Below are 17,775 nucleotides of genomic sequence, written 5' to 3' on the forward strand. Positions count from 1 at the left end.
CACTACAACAGCCTGGCTCTGGCATGCGGGCTGAAAAGACAAATCTCACCTCTTTGTCCTGCCATTGGGCTTGTTGTCCACCGATTATCTGGATTCTGGCAGCCTCTTATGAAGGGCAAGGAGAGGATGTGCTCTTAATCTTACACTCTCACCTGTCCCAGTACCACAACCCAGAATGTCATGGAAACTGAAGCAATAGCTGTCTCAAGACCGGCTCTTCAAGTGAACTCTAAGATAAGCCCAAGAAAGTGCAAACTATCAGCACCATCAGGTGCTTCAAACGCATCTTGTGGTGGCCGCAATGAAGGAAAAGCATAAGCATTGAGGAAGTCCTCTGCTTGCCTAGTTTCCTCTCATTTTACAAACTCTTGTGCAACATGTCACTCTCCTCCCCTCATAGTTTCCAAGCCTTGTAAGAGCAAATGGAGTGCTGGCCCACACTTAACACTGCTACTTGACAGCCTCTTCATCCCTAGCAAATGACTGAAAAAAGTGGTGCTAGTGGCTATGCCAAAGCTCACATGAAACTGGGGCCTCATGGCCACACCCAGGTGGGGGGAGAGGGAGGGAGGGAGGGGACATCAGCAATCCCTTGCAGAAAACTCTGGATCTGGACAAAAAGACAGGTCCTCCCAAAGCACAAGACTGACCCAAATTTCAGCTCTGAGCCTCTAAGCTCTCCAGAGGATAACCTCTAGCTCAACAATTAGCCTTTTGTGCTACCCATTATCCACCAAAGGCTGTGTGGAAAAAAACCTAGTCCCTTTCACCTGTAACCTCATCCTGGCCCCCAGTGGCAGGGTGGACCAGGACTCCAGTGAACTTCAGCTCTGTGCATAGCTCAATCTACCGCAGGGGCCTATAACTAAGACAGCCCTAATACACACCCCACTTCATCCAAAGGAAGTCTCTGTCAACAGCAGTGCACACCCCACACAAACACGTTCGCCCCTCGGAAGGTCAGGACTGAAAAGCAAGCTCAGCTGGAGAAACTGAGGCCCCAAGAGGGGCAGCGAGCGACCCGAGGTCACACATCGAGTCAAATGGAACTTTATTAAAATCCCCCTGCCTCCGGATTCCTGGCTACACCCTTCCCATCGGCCTGCCCTCCTCACGCCCGGCTGAGAACAACATCCCCACAGAACTTCAGCCCCAGTGTCCCCACCTCCGGACGACCGGGACCTTGGTCTCGCCCCATGCGCCCGCCCGCCAACCCGCAGCACCTTTCCACCCGATGGCCGGGCAGGCCACCCGCCGCCGCCCCCAGCCCAGCTTCCCACCGCCCGCCCAACCTGCAGAGTCGCGCTCTCGAGAGCCGGCGGCGGCGGACATTTCCCGGCCTGCTTCCTCAAGCTCTTCATTTCGCCGCCCGCCCCGAGCGTGCCGCCCCCATTCGGCTACGCCCCCGCGTGCCACCTCCGCCAATCGAAAGTTCGTCTGCGCCTTCGCCCCGCCCCTAAACAGAACGGAGCCCGCCCCCTGAGGCAGGACCCGCTCCAATCCCCACCGCTTCTTGCGAGACGGATACCTGCCTCCGCCAATTGTCCCGCACGCGGGCCAGGTGCCCGGGGCCGAGTTCCAATCGCGCAGTGTCGGTGAGCCAGCCTCCTGTGGTGGCGTGCACCTGTATCGGGACAGCCACTGGAACTCAGGATCCCGGGTCGCAGGGTCCAAGCCTGTGGGAGGAACAAGGAGCGCAGACTGAGCCACAGGCTTGAAGAGGCTGCACTTCTGTATGACTGTATTCTCGGGAGGATCTCCAAGCCCGTTTCGCTCGTTCACCGCAGGGGTACGAGGTCGAGATGCGATAATAGATGTAAACAAAGAAGTGCTACTCAAGGCGGAGATCCCAGGCACGCCTCCGACCTCATTGTGGCCACGTGCTAAGATTACTCCTTAATCTTCTCAACACACTTCAAGAGATAGCTATGTTCATCGATTCAACAAATATTAAGTGCCCATTATATCAAGCTCACAATCAGTTATGATAAAGTTGTCAACACAACCCAAATTCACAGCCTTATGGTGCCTTCGTTTCTTCGGTTCAATGCCTCTCTAGTCCCTCAATTCTTCCCCAGTTTCATCGCCAGGACCCTAGTCCAAGCCTTATTTTTATGCCTGAACCACTGTGATGCATTCCTAGTGATTTCCCTGCTCCCGGCTCCCCCCGCCCCACCCCTTCCAAACCCGTTAGCAGAGGAATTTTCTGTTTTCTTTTTAGCAGAGGAATTTTCTAAACTTGCAAATCTTGCCTTATTGCTCCCCAGCTTAAAACTCTTTACTAGCCCTCCACAAGCTGTAGGGCAGAGTCCATGTTCTTTGTTACTTATTTAAATCTCTTCATGAGCTGCCCTCTGTTAGTCTCTTCTGCTCAGTTCTCTCCATACCCTTCCAAGCTCAGTACCTCTGAACCACCTGCTTCCCCCTCTTCACAATCATGCCTTTTCCCCTCCTTGTATGCTTAACTGGGAAAAAGAATCTTGTTCTCTCTTCTAGTGTCAGCTCTAATACCACTTCCTACACAGAGCCTTCCCTGAGCCATTTATAGGAAGAGGGAATCACAAACCAGGGAAGCAAGACAGCAAGATGCTCAAGGGCCCCAGCTCAGGCTCTGGAGTACAACTAGCTAATACTGCCTAATCCTGGCTGACAGTTTCCTAGCTGTGTACTCAGATAAGCATTTATCCTCTCTGAGACTCAGTTTCCTCATCTGTAAAATGAAGACATTGATAATACCTACCTTACAAAGTCATGGTGAGGGTTAAATAAAATGTTGTGTGAAAAGGTCTTAGAATAGTGTTTCACACATGACAAGTCCACAGTGAATGTTAGATATGATCTATGCACCAAGGAATAAACACTTGCTGAGCTCCTTCTATATGGTGGGCAATTTTGAGACAGCTAAGTTAATCCTCAATCTTGTGAAGTTAAAAATACCAGAAAACTGGGACTTTAAAAGTAGATCAGATTTCAAGGCTATGAAATTAAGGTAGCACACCAGGAAATGAGAGGTTGGAAGCCAGGACCAAGGAAAACAAAGCAATTAATTGAGTTATCAATCAGCTCCACTAAGACAGAACAATAGGTTGCCCTGTTCTGAAATAGTGTCAGGTTTTTATTCCCCCAATGGTGAGGGTCAAACACATATGTAGAATAGTCACTAACAAACCTGCAATTACCTTTTCTAATTACTATGCTAATGAGCATAGAAATGATCACACCTGGAGGCAGAGACCCAAGATGATAATAAAGAGGGAGGAATGATGAGAGTATGAGAGCTGGAATTCCACCTCTACCATAAAGTGACATCAAGAGATCTCTTCCCTGAATGCCATAGGAACACTATAAAGCTACACATTTCTGTCCTTTTGTTTGTTTGTTTGAGTCAGCCTGGGATTTACGTCCCCATATGCTGCCTCCCTTGTGCTCAAGCCTAAGAATAAAAAGTCTGTTCCTCTGCCAATGTGCCTTTATCTGGTTCTTCTGATGGAGAGCACGAAAACCCTCTACAGTTTCAAAAACATTTTCATACATGTTACTTTTAATTCCCACCACCCCATGAGAAAGATATTCATTACATTTAGAAGATACCAAAAACTAAGGTTCAGAGAGATGACATGACTTACCCAAAGTCACACAGATGGATTCATTCTCTCTCTCTCTCTCTCTCTCTCTCTCTCTCTCTCTTTTTGTACTGGGGAGTACAAAAACCCAGGAGCATTGTACCACTGGGCTACATTCCCAGTTTCCCACCTTTCTTTTCTTTTCTTTTGTTTTTATTAGACTCACTAAATTGCCCAGGCTGGCTCCTCAAACTTCCTGCCTCTGCCTCCTGAGTTGCTGGGATTACAGGTGCACACCACTTCACCTGATACAGATGTATTTCAAACTCAAGGGGCTGTGTAGATTCAAAGCCTGTGCACTTTGTTGTGCAGGATGAGTACCTCTGATCTGAAATGCTTGGGACCTTATACACCTTATACATATAACCTAAAGGTAATTTTATACAACATTTTTAATCATTGTGGGCATAAAACAAAGTTTTGTGGTCTGGGATTTTTCTACTTGCAGCATCACGTTGGTACTCAGAAAGTTCTGGAGTTTGGAACCATTTAGATTTTTGATTTTCACATTAGGGATGCTCAACCTGCATAACTACTATTATCTTTTCTATAATCATCACTGATGATCATAAAGTAGATGATCTTTATTGTTTTTAAGATTTAGAGATAAATTTCCCCCTGCTTATAAAATAAATTTTAAATTCCTTAAGCAGGCCTTCAAGGCTACATAATGTTGTTTCTATTTCCTTTCCCCCAAAAGCCAGTTTGCATCCAAAGCCAGTCCCTTTCCTAGAACACCTAAGAGTTGGAATCCCTGAGCTTCACCCTCCACAGTGGAACCACCATAGAAGGCACACCCTCCCCTATTCCCAAAGAGACAAAATGTTAGCTTGACAGGAATCATGCCCAAACCCCAGCACCTGGTGGCTTGAATTTGCATGTTCTATAGTTAGTCCTCTGCTCTGTACACAAATTCTCCTTTACCTGCCTGGCTGATCTCAGATCTAAACAAATTTTTTCCTCTCACTGCTAGACCATTTTCTCAGCTGCTGGGGAGAACATGACCAGGTTCAAGGGCATGAGAGCCCATACAACTGACTTCCTTTGGTTCTAGCTGGATGATGGAGAGAGGGAAATGGATGCGCCTCTAGAAGTTGCTGGCCCTGCCACCTTGTAAGAGTTTCATTATCAGAGTCACAAACTATCCTGTGCAGCCCTGTGCAGAGAGACCCTGCTACAGCTAATACTGAGGGCCAGAAATCCTAAACAGAAAATCAAATTACAGTTGGCTGGTGGCCTAGGGGCACTGCAGCTCCATGCCACCAGCTTTCAGAAGGCACAGAAGTTGTCGAATGTGAGTCCAAAGGGTGAAAAGTCAACTGGAGTGGGTAGGTCAGTACCCCCAGTTGACACCTCTCTGGGAGCCTGGGGTCTTACCTACCTACACAGGCCTTGGTGACTTCCTGGAGGAACATCCTGGTGTGTGAGCCAAAGGGTAGTCGGAATAGAAGGCTGAGCTCTGCTGTGTCCAGCTGAACAGTCACATCTGAGCCTGCACAAAGGAGGCAGAAAATGGGCCCTCAGCTGCCAGCAACTGAATATTTGGATTGATTTTAAGGGTAGCATTCCCAGGACGGAGAATCATCATTCCAGGCTCCCCCAAAGCCTCTGGGGCCTTAAGCAACTCACTCAGGGTTGCTGCTGGCAAGTAAAAGAGCCATTTGTATCCTCAGTTCCAAATTCACATCCTCTGCACTTTATTGGTAGGTAGGCTCTGAGAAGTTAGTAAGCCTCACCAATGCAGTACTGGATGGAGCTGGCAAAAACAGATTCTCTGAGCTAGTAGTGTCCACCCCTCCCAGTGCAATGAAGAGCACGTACAGATGGACCCTCTGGTGGGACTGACCATCAGTTGATCCTCCTGATAATGCCAGGCACAGCGCTAGCACTAGAAATACCATGGTGAGGAACATAGATGCGGGCCCTTCTTCAGGGGGCAAGTCTGGAAGTCACCAGTGGCACATGGTGAGCATTCAAAAACGTGCTGAACTAATGAAGGAACAAAAGCAACTAGCAGAGCAATTACAAGTGTGGACCCCAGGGTCTGAATTCTAAGTTTGAATCCAGATTCCATCCCCTACTAAATTATTTAATTTTTCTGGGCCTCAGTTACCTTGCCCACAAAATGGGGATAAAAACAATGATAATCTCATAGAGTGGTTGTGAAGAAAGCTTGATGCGATGTATGTAAAGCTTTCAGCTTGTTATCTGACACAAGGTAATCCTTGGTTATATATTGGCCTTGGCCTCTATTACTATCATCATCATCATCATCATCATCATCATCATCATCTAACAAAGAAGTCAGTCATTAAGTAAGTCAGTACAAATCATCAAATCACTATGTGTGACAGGGGCCTGGCAAGGGCAAAAAAAAAAAGAAAAAGTTTGTAGGAAATTTAAGTGTTCATCAAAGGGCTTCCTTGGAAAAGAAATGTGTGACCTGACCCCTGAAAGATGACTAGGAAGCATAAAGAGGTGTGGAGCTTTCAGGAAGAGGGAACTCCACTGTGAGAACATGGGGTGTTCAAGGTGATGAGAGAGACCCAGAAGAGTCTAGGGCAGCAAGCAAGGGAGAGGATGGAAATGAGCCCATGGAAATTTACTTACAGTAAGAGAACCCTCTGTATTCTCACTTCCAAAATAACCCATTATGTCCTATAAAGAATTGAAAGCTTGGGACTCAATTGGTTAACACCCTCCCCACTTTATAGAAGGGGAAGACTCAGTCTCTGAAAAGTCCCTGCAGGGTCTTATTTGCCACAGTAAGGACATCAGGGGTGTTCTTACTTCACACATTCCTCTCTCTCTCTCTCTCTCTCTCTCTCTCTGCAGATCCTGTACCCTCTTCCCAAACTGGGACCCAGAGTGAGAGGACCACTCACCAAGGATGTAGAGTTCACCATCTGGGGACACTGTGCAGGAAGGAAACGAGAATGTCTTTAGCAACTGAGCACCCTTGCCCCAATGTTATCCTTATTCCCACCACCCATCCCCAATGTGGGCAGAGATGACTCAGGGGACACCTAGAGGAGAGGGATTCATACCACCCAGCCCTCTGTGGCACCTTCTTCCAGCGTAAAATCTCGTGAAACTGGCACTATCTGGTCCAAGGAGACATCATCCCCGGTAATGGCCATCCTCCGGTGCGTATACAGGAAGAGACTGAGGGCAGGAAGCGGAAGTGAGGACAGGGCCCACTGGCCATGCCTCAGGCTCCTCTTCAAAGCCTAGGTGCTGATGCTGTCTGTGGGTCCCTAGGGCAATTCTGGTGGTGCCCAGGCTCACTACTCAGGCCAGCTCTGTTCAGGGTGCCTGTGGAAACTGCAGTTTATGGATGAGGTCATCAAAGTGGAACTTTTCTCACTTTGGGGAGTCCATGTTGTTAGTAAAATGTACCTTCTAGTGCTGCGTGTGACAGCCACAGTGCAACCTCAGCCACCCCCTCCCCCTTCCCCAACCTCAGTTTCCTATCTCTAAAACTAGGATGGAGGATAAGAAAATCCACCTCTGGCCCCTTCCACCCAGTTCTGAGGCCCTGAGGTCCACTTACTAGCTATGAGGTCTTTGACAAGTGTCATTTACCCTCTGCTCCAGTGTACTGAGCGGATGTGACCTGGCATTGCTTCCAGAGAACCTCTAGGTGCCTCACAGTGTTTCAGACCTTTGAAGTACAGACTCATCTACGGTCGGTCATACCACCCTGAACGCACCCAACCTTGTCTGAAGGGTGCTGATGCATGAGGAAAATTTTAAGTTCCCTTGTGTTCTAAGGCAAAGATAAGTGTCGAAAGGCCTTTGCAGTTGCAAAATTTGATTTTTCCCTCTCTAATTCGTTCTTCCTCAGGTTCCTTAATCCTCCTCCATCTAAAGAGTCTCATTTCCCAAGATGCCGCCCTTTGGCAAATAGGCCTCCTGTGACCACTCCCCAATTTTTTTTTTTTTAATTAATGGTGAATGAACCTTGGGGCTCCCTACCACTGAGTTACATCCCAGACCTTCTTATTTTTTATTTTGAGTCAGGGTCTCACTAAATTGCCCAGGATGGCCTTGAATTTGCCAATATTCCTGCCTCAGCCTCCCAAGTAACTGGGATTACAGGTATGTGCCATAATCTTTTTTTTTTTTTTCAGTTAAAAAAAATTTTTTTTTTAGTTGTAGATGGACATAATATCTTTATTTTATTTATTTTGATGTGGTGCTAAGGATTGAACCCAGTGCCTCATGCATGCAAGGCAAGCGCTCTACCACTGAGCTACAGCCCCAGCCCGCCACAATCTTTATTTATTTATTTTTTTCGCTGTGCTGGGGATCACCCATGGTGGGCGAGCACTCTACCTTTGGACTCTATCTTCAACCCTACTTAAATCTCTTTTTTTGGGGGGGTGGGTACTGGGGATTGGATTGAAGCAAGAGGTGCTTAGCCACTGAACCACACCCCCAATGGAGACTAACCCCAAGTCCCAGACAGGCAGAGACCGAGCCCCTCACTCACGCGTGTTCCTGGCCACCGTGCTCTAGGCGGTAGCGAACGAGCCCCAGTAGGCGGCTCTGCCGGCTGTCTCCTTCACACAGCACACCTTGTACCGCCTGCTGCTCAGAGTCAAGGAAAAATGAAACCCGAAGCCAGGCCTCTCCCCATCCAGCCCACCCCACCTTCCCTGCCCTTCTCCTGCCTCCCAGACTCCCTGTGTGACCTTGGTCAAGTCACTTCTCCTCTCTGAGCCTTCTTCATCTGCAAAATGGGGATAATAATCCCCAATTTCATAGGGGTTTGGGAAGATAGTTGCATACTTAAGGCACTTGACAAGGAGTCCAGGACTAAGTGAGTACTTAGTAAATATTGGCTTCCTTCTCCCCTGACAGCTCAGGGAAAAGGGGAAGAGAGTGGACAGACACCTTGACACCCTTGTTTGACCTCCCACGGGGCCAGAGCTAGGAGCTCAGAGCCAGGAAGGATATGATGACGCAATATTCCCCCTCAGCCAGAGTCTCCTGGATAGCCACCGACTGGTCCATGCTGGCCCCCTCTGAGACTCTCCCTGGGCAGGACAGATAGGATCCCCCTTTGGTCTACAAGTGAGGGATGAAGTGACAGCTGCTTCAGAGGGCTGCGGGCAGGAAGGAGAGCTTTTGTGCAGGGAGAAGGGAAGGGGAGGCCTGCTCCTCCTCCTCTTCCCACTCTCTAGAATGGGCTTTTAAAGCGTTTCAAGAGAATAGCCTCATCTCTTTGCCCCTGGCCAGGTCTGCAATTCGTTGTCGTGCCTTTTATCTGGGAGGGCATCTACCGTTCCTAGTGGGGGCCAGTCTACTCCTTGAAAGTGGGATGCCGGTCACTTTGCGGAGACAGGACTTTGTTCCGTTGCTCCTGGGGCAGGCTCTGCCTCCTTTCTCGGGGGAGCAGTATTGATCCTCTGGGAGGTGTTAATGGTGTATCCGAATAAGCTGGGGGGACATCTCCTTACTCTCAGGTAGGGAGGGTCCCATCCTGGAGAAGGAACCCAGTTTTGCTCCTCTATCCTGGGAAAGGGAAAAGTGTCTCGTTGCTTCTAGCCCTTCTTCCTGCCCAGCAGGCCCCTGTTGCATCAGCCACAGGCAGGGGGTGGGGGAAATGCCCAATCTCATGGCTACAGTGCAGGGGTCCCATCTGTCAGCTTGCCTTGTCCCTCCAACCCGACACCTGCTCCTAGACCCCTGCCATCGCAGCCTACCTCCTGAGCTGTCACCGCTGGGAGCGCGGGACTCTGTGGCCGGCAAGGTCAGTGACTACATTTCCCAGCGGCCCCTGCGCCATAGGATGGTCAGCCAGTCTGCAAGTCCCAGCATGCCCGAGTAAATCCTGGGGTGGGGGTATCTCCCCGCTCCTGTTAACCCTGTAGGTCCTGAGATAGGCTGGGGTCCGTATTTCGGAAAGGCTTTCTAGTGAATGCCTAACCCTTATCCTCAGACCTCTGAGACAGGGGGGCTAGGGCCCGGAAGGAACCATGGTCACGTTTACCTTAAGGGAAAGAAAAATAAATTTTAATTTCCTCCTTAATTCTACCCTCAACTCTTCTCACTCCAAGAGAGCGAGCTCTGACCTCTACTGAAACTCTTCATCCCCAAAAAACTACCTTGTCTTGGCTTAATGGAGGGAGAACAAGATTATGAACAGCCAGTATCTCCATTTTTCCAGGCAAAGAAACGGAGGTTCAGCCAGGTTAAGCAATCTAAGGCCTGCAGCCTGGCAGTTGGTGACACTGGGACAGAGCTGAAGGCCTCACTCCTGCTCCTGTGCCATTGAACTGCCACTCAGGGCCATGTGTCCCTCAGTCCCTCCTGGCCCTTCTTGCCCACAGGAGACTGTTTGAGGATAAGGATGTGAACATCAAGTGTGTGACACTGTTTACTCGTGCTACTGGTGTGACTGTCAACAGGCTGTGTCAAAGGCCTCTGTTCCTCAGCTCTCAGGCAGCCCTAGGCTGGACTTCACTGTTCTCAAGCCCCTTCCCCTGATTTCCCTGGTCATGGGCCCTTGGTAGAGACATCTCTCCTTTTCAGACTGGAGTTTTGAGATGAAACTACATTCTCTGCTTATCCAATTTCTTTCTTGGTTCTTGACTCACAAATTTGAAAACTAAAATCCACAGACAATAAGGAAAGGGAAAAGTGAAGAGAGTAGGATTTATTTAAATGAGAAGAGAATTCCTGTGACATAGGAGGGCAACTGATAGTGTTATGGTGCTGGCACCTTCTGGGAAACTGAGGCAGTGTGAAGAACGTCCCCCCCCCCACACACACACACTTTCAAACCCCAGTTCTTGCGATCAGGTCAGAAAGATTTCAGACATGTTGCTCAGAGTAATAGGATGAGTTTTTTGAAGGCATAGGAAAGGGGAAAGGGACACTCTCAAGAGAGAATGGGTCCTCTCAAGAGAGGAAAAGGACAGCATGCTTCTCTTGCACTCCAGTTTTATTGGGGATTCCAGAAAAGTTTCCAGAGAGTCCCTCCCAGGTCCACCTCTTGATTTTTTTTTTTTTTTTTTTTTTTTTGCTACCAGGGATTGAACTTAGGGGCACTCAACCACTGAGCCACTTCCCCAGGTCTATTTTGAATTTTATTTAGAGACAGGGTCTCACTGAGTTGCTTAGCTCCTCCATTTTGCTGGGGCTGGCTTTGAACTTGTGATCCTCCGGCTTCAGCCTCCCAAACTGCTGGGATTATAGGTGTGCATCACCATGCCTGGACCACCTCTTAACTTTTGACTGAAAGTTACATGACATCAGTCTTTCAAGTCACCCCTGTCATGACAATTCTAGGTCACTTTGGCCCATGTTGACTGGTTCTAATTAGATTCTTAATCATACATTCTTAAAAGAGTTTATGGTTAGGAGGAATTTATCTTTATCTCCTTGAGAAAAGGGTCACAAAGCCCTCCCCCTTCAGGGTAACTTGGGTTCCTCTTATCAACATTATTTTGGGCCTGCATTTTTTCTTGCAGGTAATGGGTAGTTCGCCTAGGAATGTGTCATATCCTGTCCACTTAAACTAGGCAGAGATGCAGGTAAATTGTTTCTTGGACAAGAAAGAATGTGGTGGTCAGCATGGCGGGCACATTTTATAGAATTATTCTCTTAACCTTGTGTTCTGTTCCCATCACTCACATCTGTCTTCCCCTTATCACTTTGGGGCTTTATTGACCCCATCTAAGATAATACAGTTGCTCCGCCTAGACAAAATGGACAGTAAGCTTTTCTAGGGTGGTTCTCTGCAGAGTTTCTTGCATGCAGTACCCTTATTATTATTCTTCTCCTTCTCCTTCTCCTCCTCCTCCTCCTTTTTCCTCCTCCTCCTCCTTCTTCCTCCTCCTCCTCCTTCCTTCTTCTTTCTTCCTCTTTCTATTTTTGTACTGGAATTTAATCTGAGGTTTTCTACCACTGAGCAACATCCTCAGGCCTTTTTTAAAAATTATTTTTAATTTTGAGACAGGGTCTCACAAAGTTGCCCAGACTGGCCTCCAACTTGTGATCCTCCTACCTCAGCCTCTGGAGTAGCTGTGACAACAGGTGAGAGTCAACACTCCTGGCCCTCAGAACACACTTATTGAATTAGTGGATCACTCAGTGAATGATTTCAATGAATACACCTTCTCTCAAGCTTTGGCCCAAGCTGAAGGAGCAGCAGATGGGCCAGTGCTGAGGAAGGGGTGATCATCATGACTTCTGACCAGTCCCTTCCTCTTTCTCTAAATTGTGCTTTAATGACCAGTCCAACTTGCTTATGGAGACTCATTCCAGAAGCAGATATACCTCCCAGTCATCTCCTCTTGATGCATCCACATCACAAATGGATCTCAAGTTTACTGGAATTCATTTTCAAAGTGATGTAAGGGGTGAAGGGAAAGGGGATTGTTTCTACCTTGAGAGAGCAAACAGGAAGGGATGGATCATTGCAGGAACTCCAATTCCACCTCCATCTTTATGTTAAAGGCTGAGGAGGAGGGTCTGGAACAGATACCTGTTCCCTGCAGGATCTTGGGGCCTTTTCATTAGATGGGGATCAGGCAAGAGTTGTTGTTTTTTTTTTTTTTAAGACAACTCCAGCCTCTTTCCTGGGATTGGGGTTAATGTTCTGATCCCTCGGAGGGTCCTATGTCATAGGCCCTGGGAGGGAGCGGGGAGGCACCTTGAGCCCAGAGATGTGGACTTGACCAATCACTTGTAAGAAAGACACAGCTGTAGGATTGGAGTAGGTGGGCCTGGGGGCCTGCAGGGCCTACAGGATCTCCCTGACTGCTGTTCTTTTTTCTGCTAAGGGAACTGGGACAGGAGCAGGAGTGGAGGAGCAGCAGAGTGTCCATAGCCAGAGTGCAGGGGAGTGGGCTATTGGTAGCCCCTGAAGCTGCCCAGCTAAAGTGGAGGTTCCTACCCATCTGGAAGCAGCTGCTGAAGGCCAAGACTGGACAGCGCTACTGATAGAGGGCTAGTGTCAGCCTTGCAACACCTGGGGTTCCTGCCATATAGTTCTGGCTGCAGCCAGTACAGCTTAAGCAGGATTGGTTCAGCCACAAGAAGAGATGGGCCTTTCTTCCTTCCCTTACCCCTCTTCCACTCTTGGGAGGCCGAAAGCAAAACATGGGCTGAGCTAAATATGGACTGACCTAAACCTCCTTGGTCCCTAGCTCCGGCCCCTTGAGGTCAGCCAGGCAGTCCCAAGAGAATGTGCAGGTCAGGAACAAGGGGGCATGTATGTCACGGAGATGTGGAAAATTCCAGCTGCTGCCCTGGGTTTTGGCATCATGTGGTATGAAAGGATGGAGCTTGCTAGACCCCAGGCACGCTGGTTCCTTGAAGGTCCAGCTCTGGTGAGATTCGGGTGCCTGATTATCTGCTCCAGGCTGTGGCTTCACTCCCTTTCCTCTCATGATAGCATCAGGCTGGGGCCCCATCATGCCTAGGCCCTGCAGTGGTGCTCACCATGCCCACACTCTGCTGTGTGGTTGGAGCGCTGTGCCTCCTGGTAACATGTGTCTTGGAAACAGCAGAATCTGTCATGTCTGGCCAGCTTTGAGCACTGTGATCCCACCGCATGTGCTGAAGGGCATCCATCAATTAGGAAAGCTCTCCTATCCTTCACATGCTGCTTACCTGGACAGGAGCAAGGTTCAGCTACAAGGAAGCAGTAGGAGGGCTGGTAGGCGGAAAAGGAGAGGATAGTACTCCATTTGTGTACAATGTGTCAAAATGCAATCTACTGTCATGTATAACTAATTAGAACAAATTAAAAAAAGAAAAGAGAGGAGGAGCCACTGCAGGGAATGACAAGTTCAAAGGTCACAAGTCAATGAAAGGGCACTCAGTGCTCAAATGCAAGTTAGGAAAAAGTACAAGCAGTCCCAGGGTCCAGCATTTGGCCTAGCTTAGTTGGTCACAGGGTCCCTGGGCTGAGGACAGCTACCTTTGAGCAAGGCAGCCTATGGCTACTATTGGCTACAGACATCTGATGAGGTGCTGCAGGAGCCAGAGTGAAGGGCCAGCTCTGGGTAGCCAGAGGAGGGCTGCAAACAGAGATTGCCATTATAGCACTACGCAAATAAGCAAGCAGGCTGGGGAGCACGGGAGGTCAACTTCTAGGGAGCAAGAGATTCCAGGGGTTTGGCTTTTGCTTCCTGAAGGTGGTACTGTCCAAGGGACAGCATAAGGGAGGCATAAAGAGGCCTGCAACCTAGTAACTGCCCCTCTGAGAGTTGTTGGCATGGCCACAGCAGCATCCCAAGCCCCAGGGGAAGCAGAACGAGAGCAGGTGCAGGGACAGGAAATAGATATCTGTTGCCTCTGATCTGACCTCATTTGCCTCCAACATCAGAAGGGCCTGAGGTGAGGATCACAGAGGGTTAGAAAGCATGGTTTACCTTGTCTCAGGGTTCTTCAGGTTCAGACGCCACACCGTCCCTAAGTTGGACCTGAGCCAAGGGCAGGAGGCAGCTCTCAGAAGGGATTCCTGAATTCCATGCTCTGCCTCCCCCAGCCTGAGAGGTCAGACCTGGAAGTGTCTGCTTAGGCACCTTTTACGTTTTCCTGTGCAAGGTAAATAACTGCTGGAGGTGAGAGTGGGAAATTATTCTAATCTTTCCACCCAGCTCTGGGAGGCTGAGCACAACCAGACCCCTTCATTCTCAGGGCTAAAGGGGCATCTATTCCCTTGTTCTTGGCTATAGTCCTCCACCAGTCTCTCAGTGACAGGTGCCAAGGTGATACGATACAATGGAGAGCCTATAGCGAGGACCTACTCTGGGATGGGCCCTTTCAGTTTTTTGGTACTGGGGATTGAAGTCAGGGGTGCTTTACCACTGAGCCACATCCCCAGCCCTTTTTTATATTTTATTTAGAGACAGGGTCTTGCTAAGTTGTTGAGGCTGGCTTTGACTTGCGATCCTTCTTCTTCAGCCTCGAAAACTGCTGGGGTTATAAGAGTGCACCACCACACCCAGATTCTCCTCCTCCCCCCTTTCTTTTCATTTTTTTCTCTTTAGCTTCCACATGAGAGAGAACATACAACCCTCTACTTTTTAAATTATTTTGCTTAACACAATGTTCACAAGTTCCATCCATTTTCCTGCAAAGGACATTTCATTCTTCTTCATGGCTGCATAAAACTAGTTGTGTATATATACCACATTTTCTTTATCCATTCTTCCATTGATGGACACCTAGACTGATTCCGTAGTTTGGCTATTGTGAACTGTGCTGCTATACACATGGGTGTGCGTGTATGGCTATAGTATGATGACTTTAATTCTCAAGGATAAATACCAGGCAGTGATATAGCTGGGTCACATTGCATTTCCATTCTGAGTCTTTTGGAGAACCTTCATATGATTGGAAAGGAGACTTATTTGACTGGATCAGAAACTTGGCAGGTGGAGGGACTCTTAGAAGAGATTGGAGGGAAGGGAGACCAGACTCCTCCCAGAACTCATATGGAATGGCAAGAAGATGATGGCAGGACTTGAAGCATAAATGGAGAGGGAACTGTCATCCCAAGGATTAAAAAAAAAAAAAAAAAAGTGCAGAGAGAGGAAAAGTCTCAAAGTTTGTTTGCCTCTCAGTTCCCCAACACATTGGTTACATTTAGGGTACTCCCTCTCAGCGTCTTCCAGCACCAGCTGACCTCAGGGAAGGGACCAGAAGGCAAGAGAACAGGGATAACTGGTTGAGGCTTGACATATCTATTCCCTTCCTCTCAGAGCTGGAGAGCATGGAGACTCCTGCTCTTGGGAGGTTCATCCCAGGATCAGCGCCTGGGTTCAGCAGAGGTGGTGAATCCTAGCAATAATTCCCAAACAGTTCTTCCTCAGCCTAGCAGCCAACCTTCTTGAAAAGCTGGATGAATGGGCTTTTCTCAGCAGTAGGCATCTGGGCAGAGATTCATACTCCATATCCAAAGGCAAGATTCTTTTTGTGGTGCTGGGGATTGAACCTGGGCATTGTACAAGCTAGGCAAGTGCTGTCACCGAGTTACACCCCCAGTTTGGTAAAGGTGAAATGCTTTAGACTTAGGAAGCAAAGATGGGCATTTGGGAATTCCTAAGTGCATGGAACTATGCAAACATGTGCATGCATTTTTCTAGTAAAAAAGTTCTGTTATCTGGTCTGGGGATGTGGCTCAAGTGGTAGCGCGCTCGCCTGGCATGCGTGTGGCCTGGGTTTGATCCTCAACACCACATACAAAGATGTTGTGTCCACCAAAAAAAAAAAAAAAAAAAACTAAAAAAAATAAAAATTAAAAAAAAAATTTCTCTCTCTTAAAAAAAAAAAGTTCTATTATCCTTGTATCTCCAAAGGAATCCATAATTCTAAAAATATTAAGAACTACTGATTCAAACCAAGGAAAGCAACCTCTCCTCCTTCCACAGCCTGGTCAGGGCGTTCAGCAGAAATACTGTTCTCCCCACAGCAGATGCCCTGAGATGGACTTCCAGGAGGTCCCTCTGAGAGGGCCTGATTTTCTTGCCCGCACCTCAGCCAACAGCTGTGTACCCCTTCAGTACCTGATGGCTCTGGCCACATGGCTCTTCATTGCAACTGAGCATCCTTACTCTGGCTTCTGCTCCCACCATCTTATTTCCACCTAATTTTCAAAATTTGCAAATCTAACTGTGCTTGGCACATACAAGACACCAAAAAATCTGAATGAATGAATGTAACCAAAGAACAGGAGAAGCCTTTGTGGCAGTAGGTAAGCCCAGATTTCTTCCAGGGCTATTCTGGCACACAGTGCACAGGACGACCGCAGTTACCTAGACAGGGCAATGACAGGACCCCTCAGACCTCATTCTACCTCCCCTCCACACCGTAAAGGGGCATCCAAGGTACCCACTCCTAATGAGGGGGCTCTGGGGAATGTGATAACTAGAAAGCAGTAGGTACACTCCTGGGAACCCTCAATGCAGCTACTGTTCCAACAGGAAGGCTGGAGCCATGTCTTCTCACTGCACCTCCACTTCCAAGGCTTTAACTCTCTTCCCCACTGGCAATGTCTCCTTGCATCCTGGGCTGGTTTTCAGAATCAGTTTGTAATCAGCTCAATTAGGTATGATTATCCACTCACTCTACTTCAGAAGTTCAGGCTCTAGAGAGGTTGTCCACTGGGGTTTTAAGCAACTGGAGGAGCCAAAGCACAAACCAATGTGAGGGGTTGCCCAAGAGACACGTTGACCCAGGAAGGAAAATACCAACCCAGAGTGAAGTGCTGCAGGGGTGGGGATGGTGACTAGAACAATAGATAGGGAAAAACAGAAGATCCAAATGCTGAGGGCAAAGGGGCTGCTGGGAATACTGTTCTGCAGTAAGCCCTGGCCTTTGGAGAATTGTGCTTAAGGGAAAACCAGTGCTTCCTGGCTCCCCTAGCTTTCTTTTTTCTTTCTTTCTTTCTTTCTTTTTTTTTTTTTTAAAGAAGTCATTTTTCTTAAATATTTTAGTTTTAGGTGGACACGATATCTTTATTTTCTTTTATGTGGTGCTGGGGATCGAACCCAGTGCCTCACACATGCCAGACAAGCGGGCCACATCCGGAGCCCCATTCCCTAACTCTTTCTATTGGATTCCAGATTCAGACCCTGGGGCAGTTGCTCAATTCCACCCAAGATCTTAAAGGTTGGGGTTGGAGAACACAAGAATATTAGCTGCTTCTTGCAGTCAAACAGGGATCTTGTAAAAAAAATAGGCAGACAGGATCACCAAAAACTCTCATTTTGAACCTGATCTAAATAAAAAAGGCAAGCATTGGGGCCACACAGCGGTGGGGATGGAACCCAGGGTCTTGCACACAAAAGGCAAGTGCTCTGCCACTGAGTTAAATTCCAAGCCTCTAAATTAGTCCTTAAGAGCATCCCTTGCCCACCCTCTCCTTTCTTCCTGTGTATGGAGCACTGATGACTGATTTCAACAAAGGGCAGGGATCACCCTAGAGTGATGCTCCTTTGGGGAAGTGACAGCAAAGGTGTGGGATGAGGAAAGAGTTTAGGTCGGAATTACCTAAGATAATATATTTGGCATTAACAAGTGCTCATTAAATCTCGGCTACTACTAAAGTTGGTGAAAAGACGTAGAAAGGCATTAATAACTAAAGTATTACATTAGTCCCAAATCTTGGGTTTCAGGAAAAAACACA

The 17,775-nt window shown here is 48.1% G+C and overlaps 1 protein-coding gene across 5 annotated transcripts in view; it reads right to left on the reverse strand.

Moving 5' to 3' along the window:
* Inpp5b (inositol polyphosphate-5-phosphatase B) overlaps positions 1 to 9,451 on the reverse strand; it is a 55,353-nt gene extending 45,902 nt beyond the window's left edge. For 3 of the 5 annotated variants that reach the window (XM_078025943.1, XM_078025942.1, XM_040288393.1), the window contains exons 1-5: positions 8,119 to 8,216; positions 6,691 to 6,788; positions 6,509 to 6,538; positions 5,005 to 5,115; positions 1,533 to 1,676 (exon numbers count right to left, since the gene is read on the reverse strand). In XM_078025943.1, the coding sequence (XP_077882069.1) occupies positions 1,533 to 1,676; positions 5,005 to 5,115; positions 6,509 to 6,538; positions 6,691 to 6,763 (358 nt within the window). In that variant the 5' untranslated portion in view covers positions 6,764 to 6,788; positions 8,119 to 8,216. Of the gene's footprint in view, positions 1 to 1,292; positions 1,677 to 5,004; positions 5,116 to 6,508; positions 6,539 to 6,690; positions 6,789 to 8,118; positions 8,220 to 8,591; positions 8,735 to 9,334 lie in introns of those variants that run through there. The other 2 variants (XM_078025944.1, XM_021735671.3) reach the window with 2 other exon arrangements.
* Positions 9,452 to 17,775: the final 8,324 nt, after the last annotated feature.

This window comes from Ictidomys tridecemlineatus, chromosome 11 (assembly GCF_052094955.1).
Source record: "Ictidomys tridecemlineatus isolate mIctTri1 chromosome 11, mIctTri1.hap1, whole genome shotgun sequence".
Lineage (NCBI taxonomy): Eukaryota > Metazoa > Chordata > Mammalia > Rodentia > Sciuridae > Ictidomys > Ictidomys tridecemlineatus.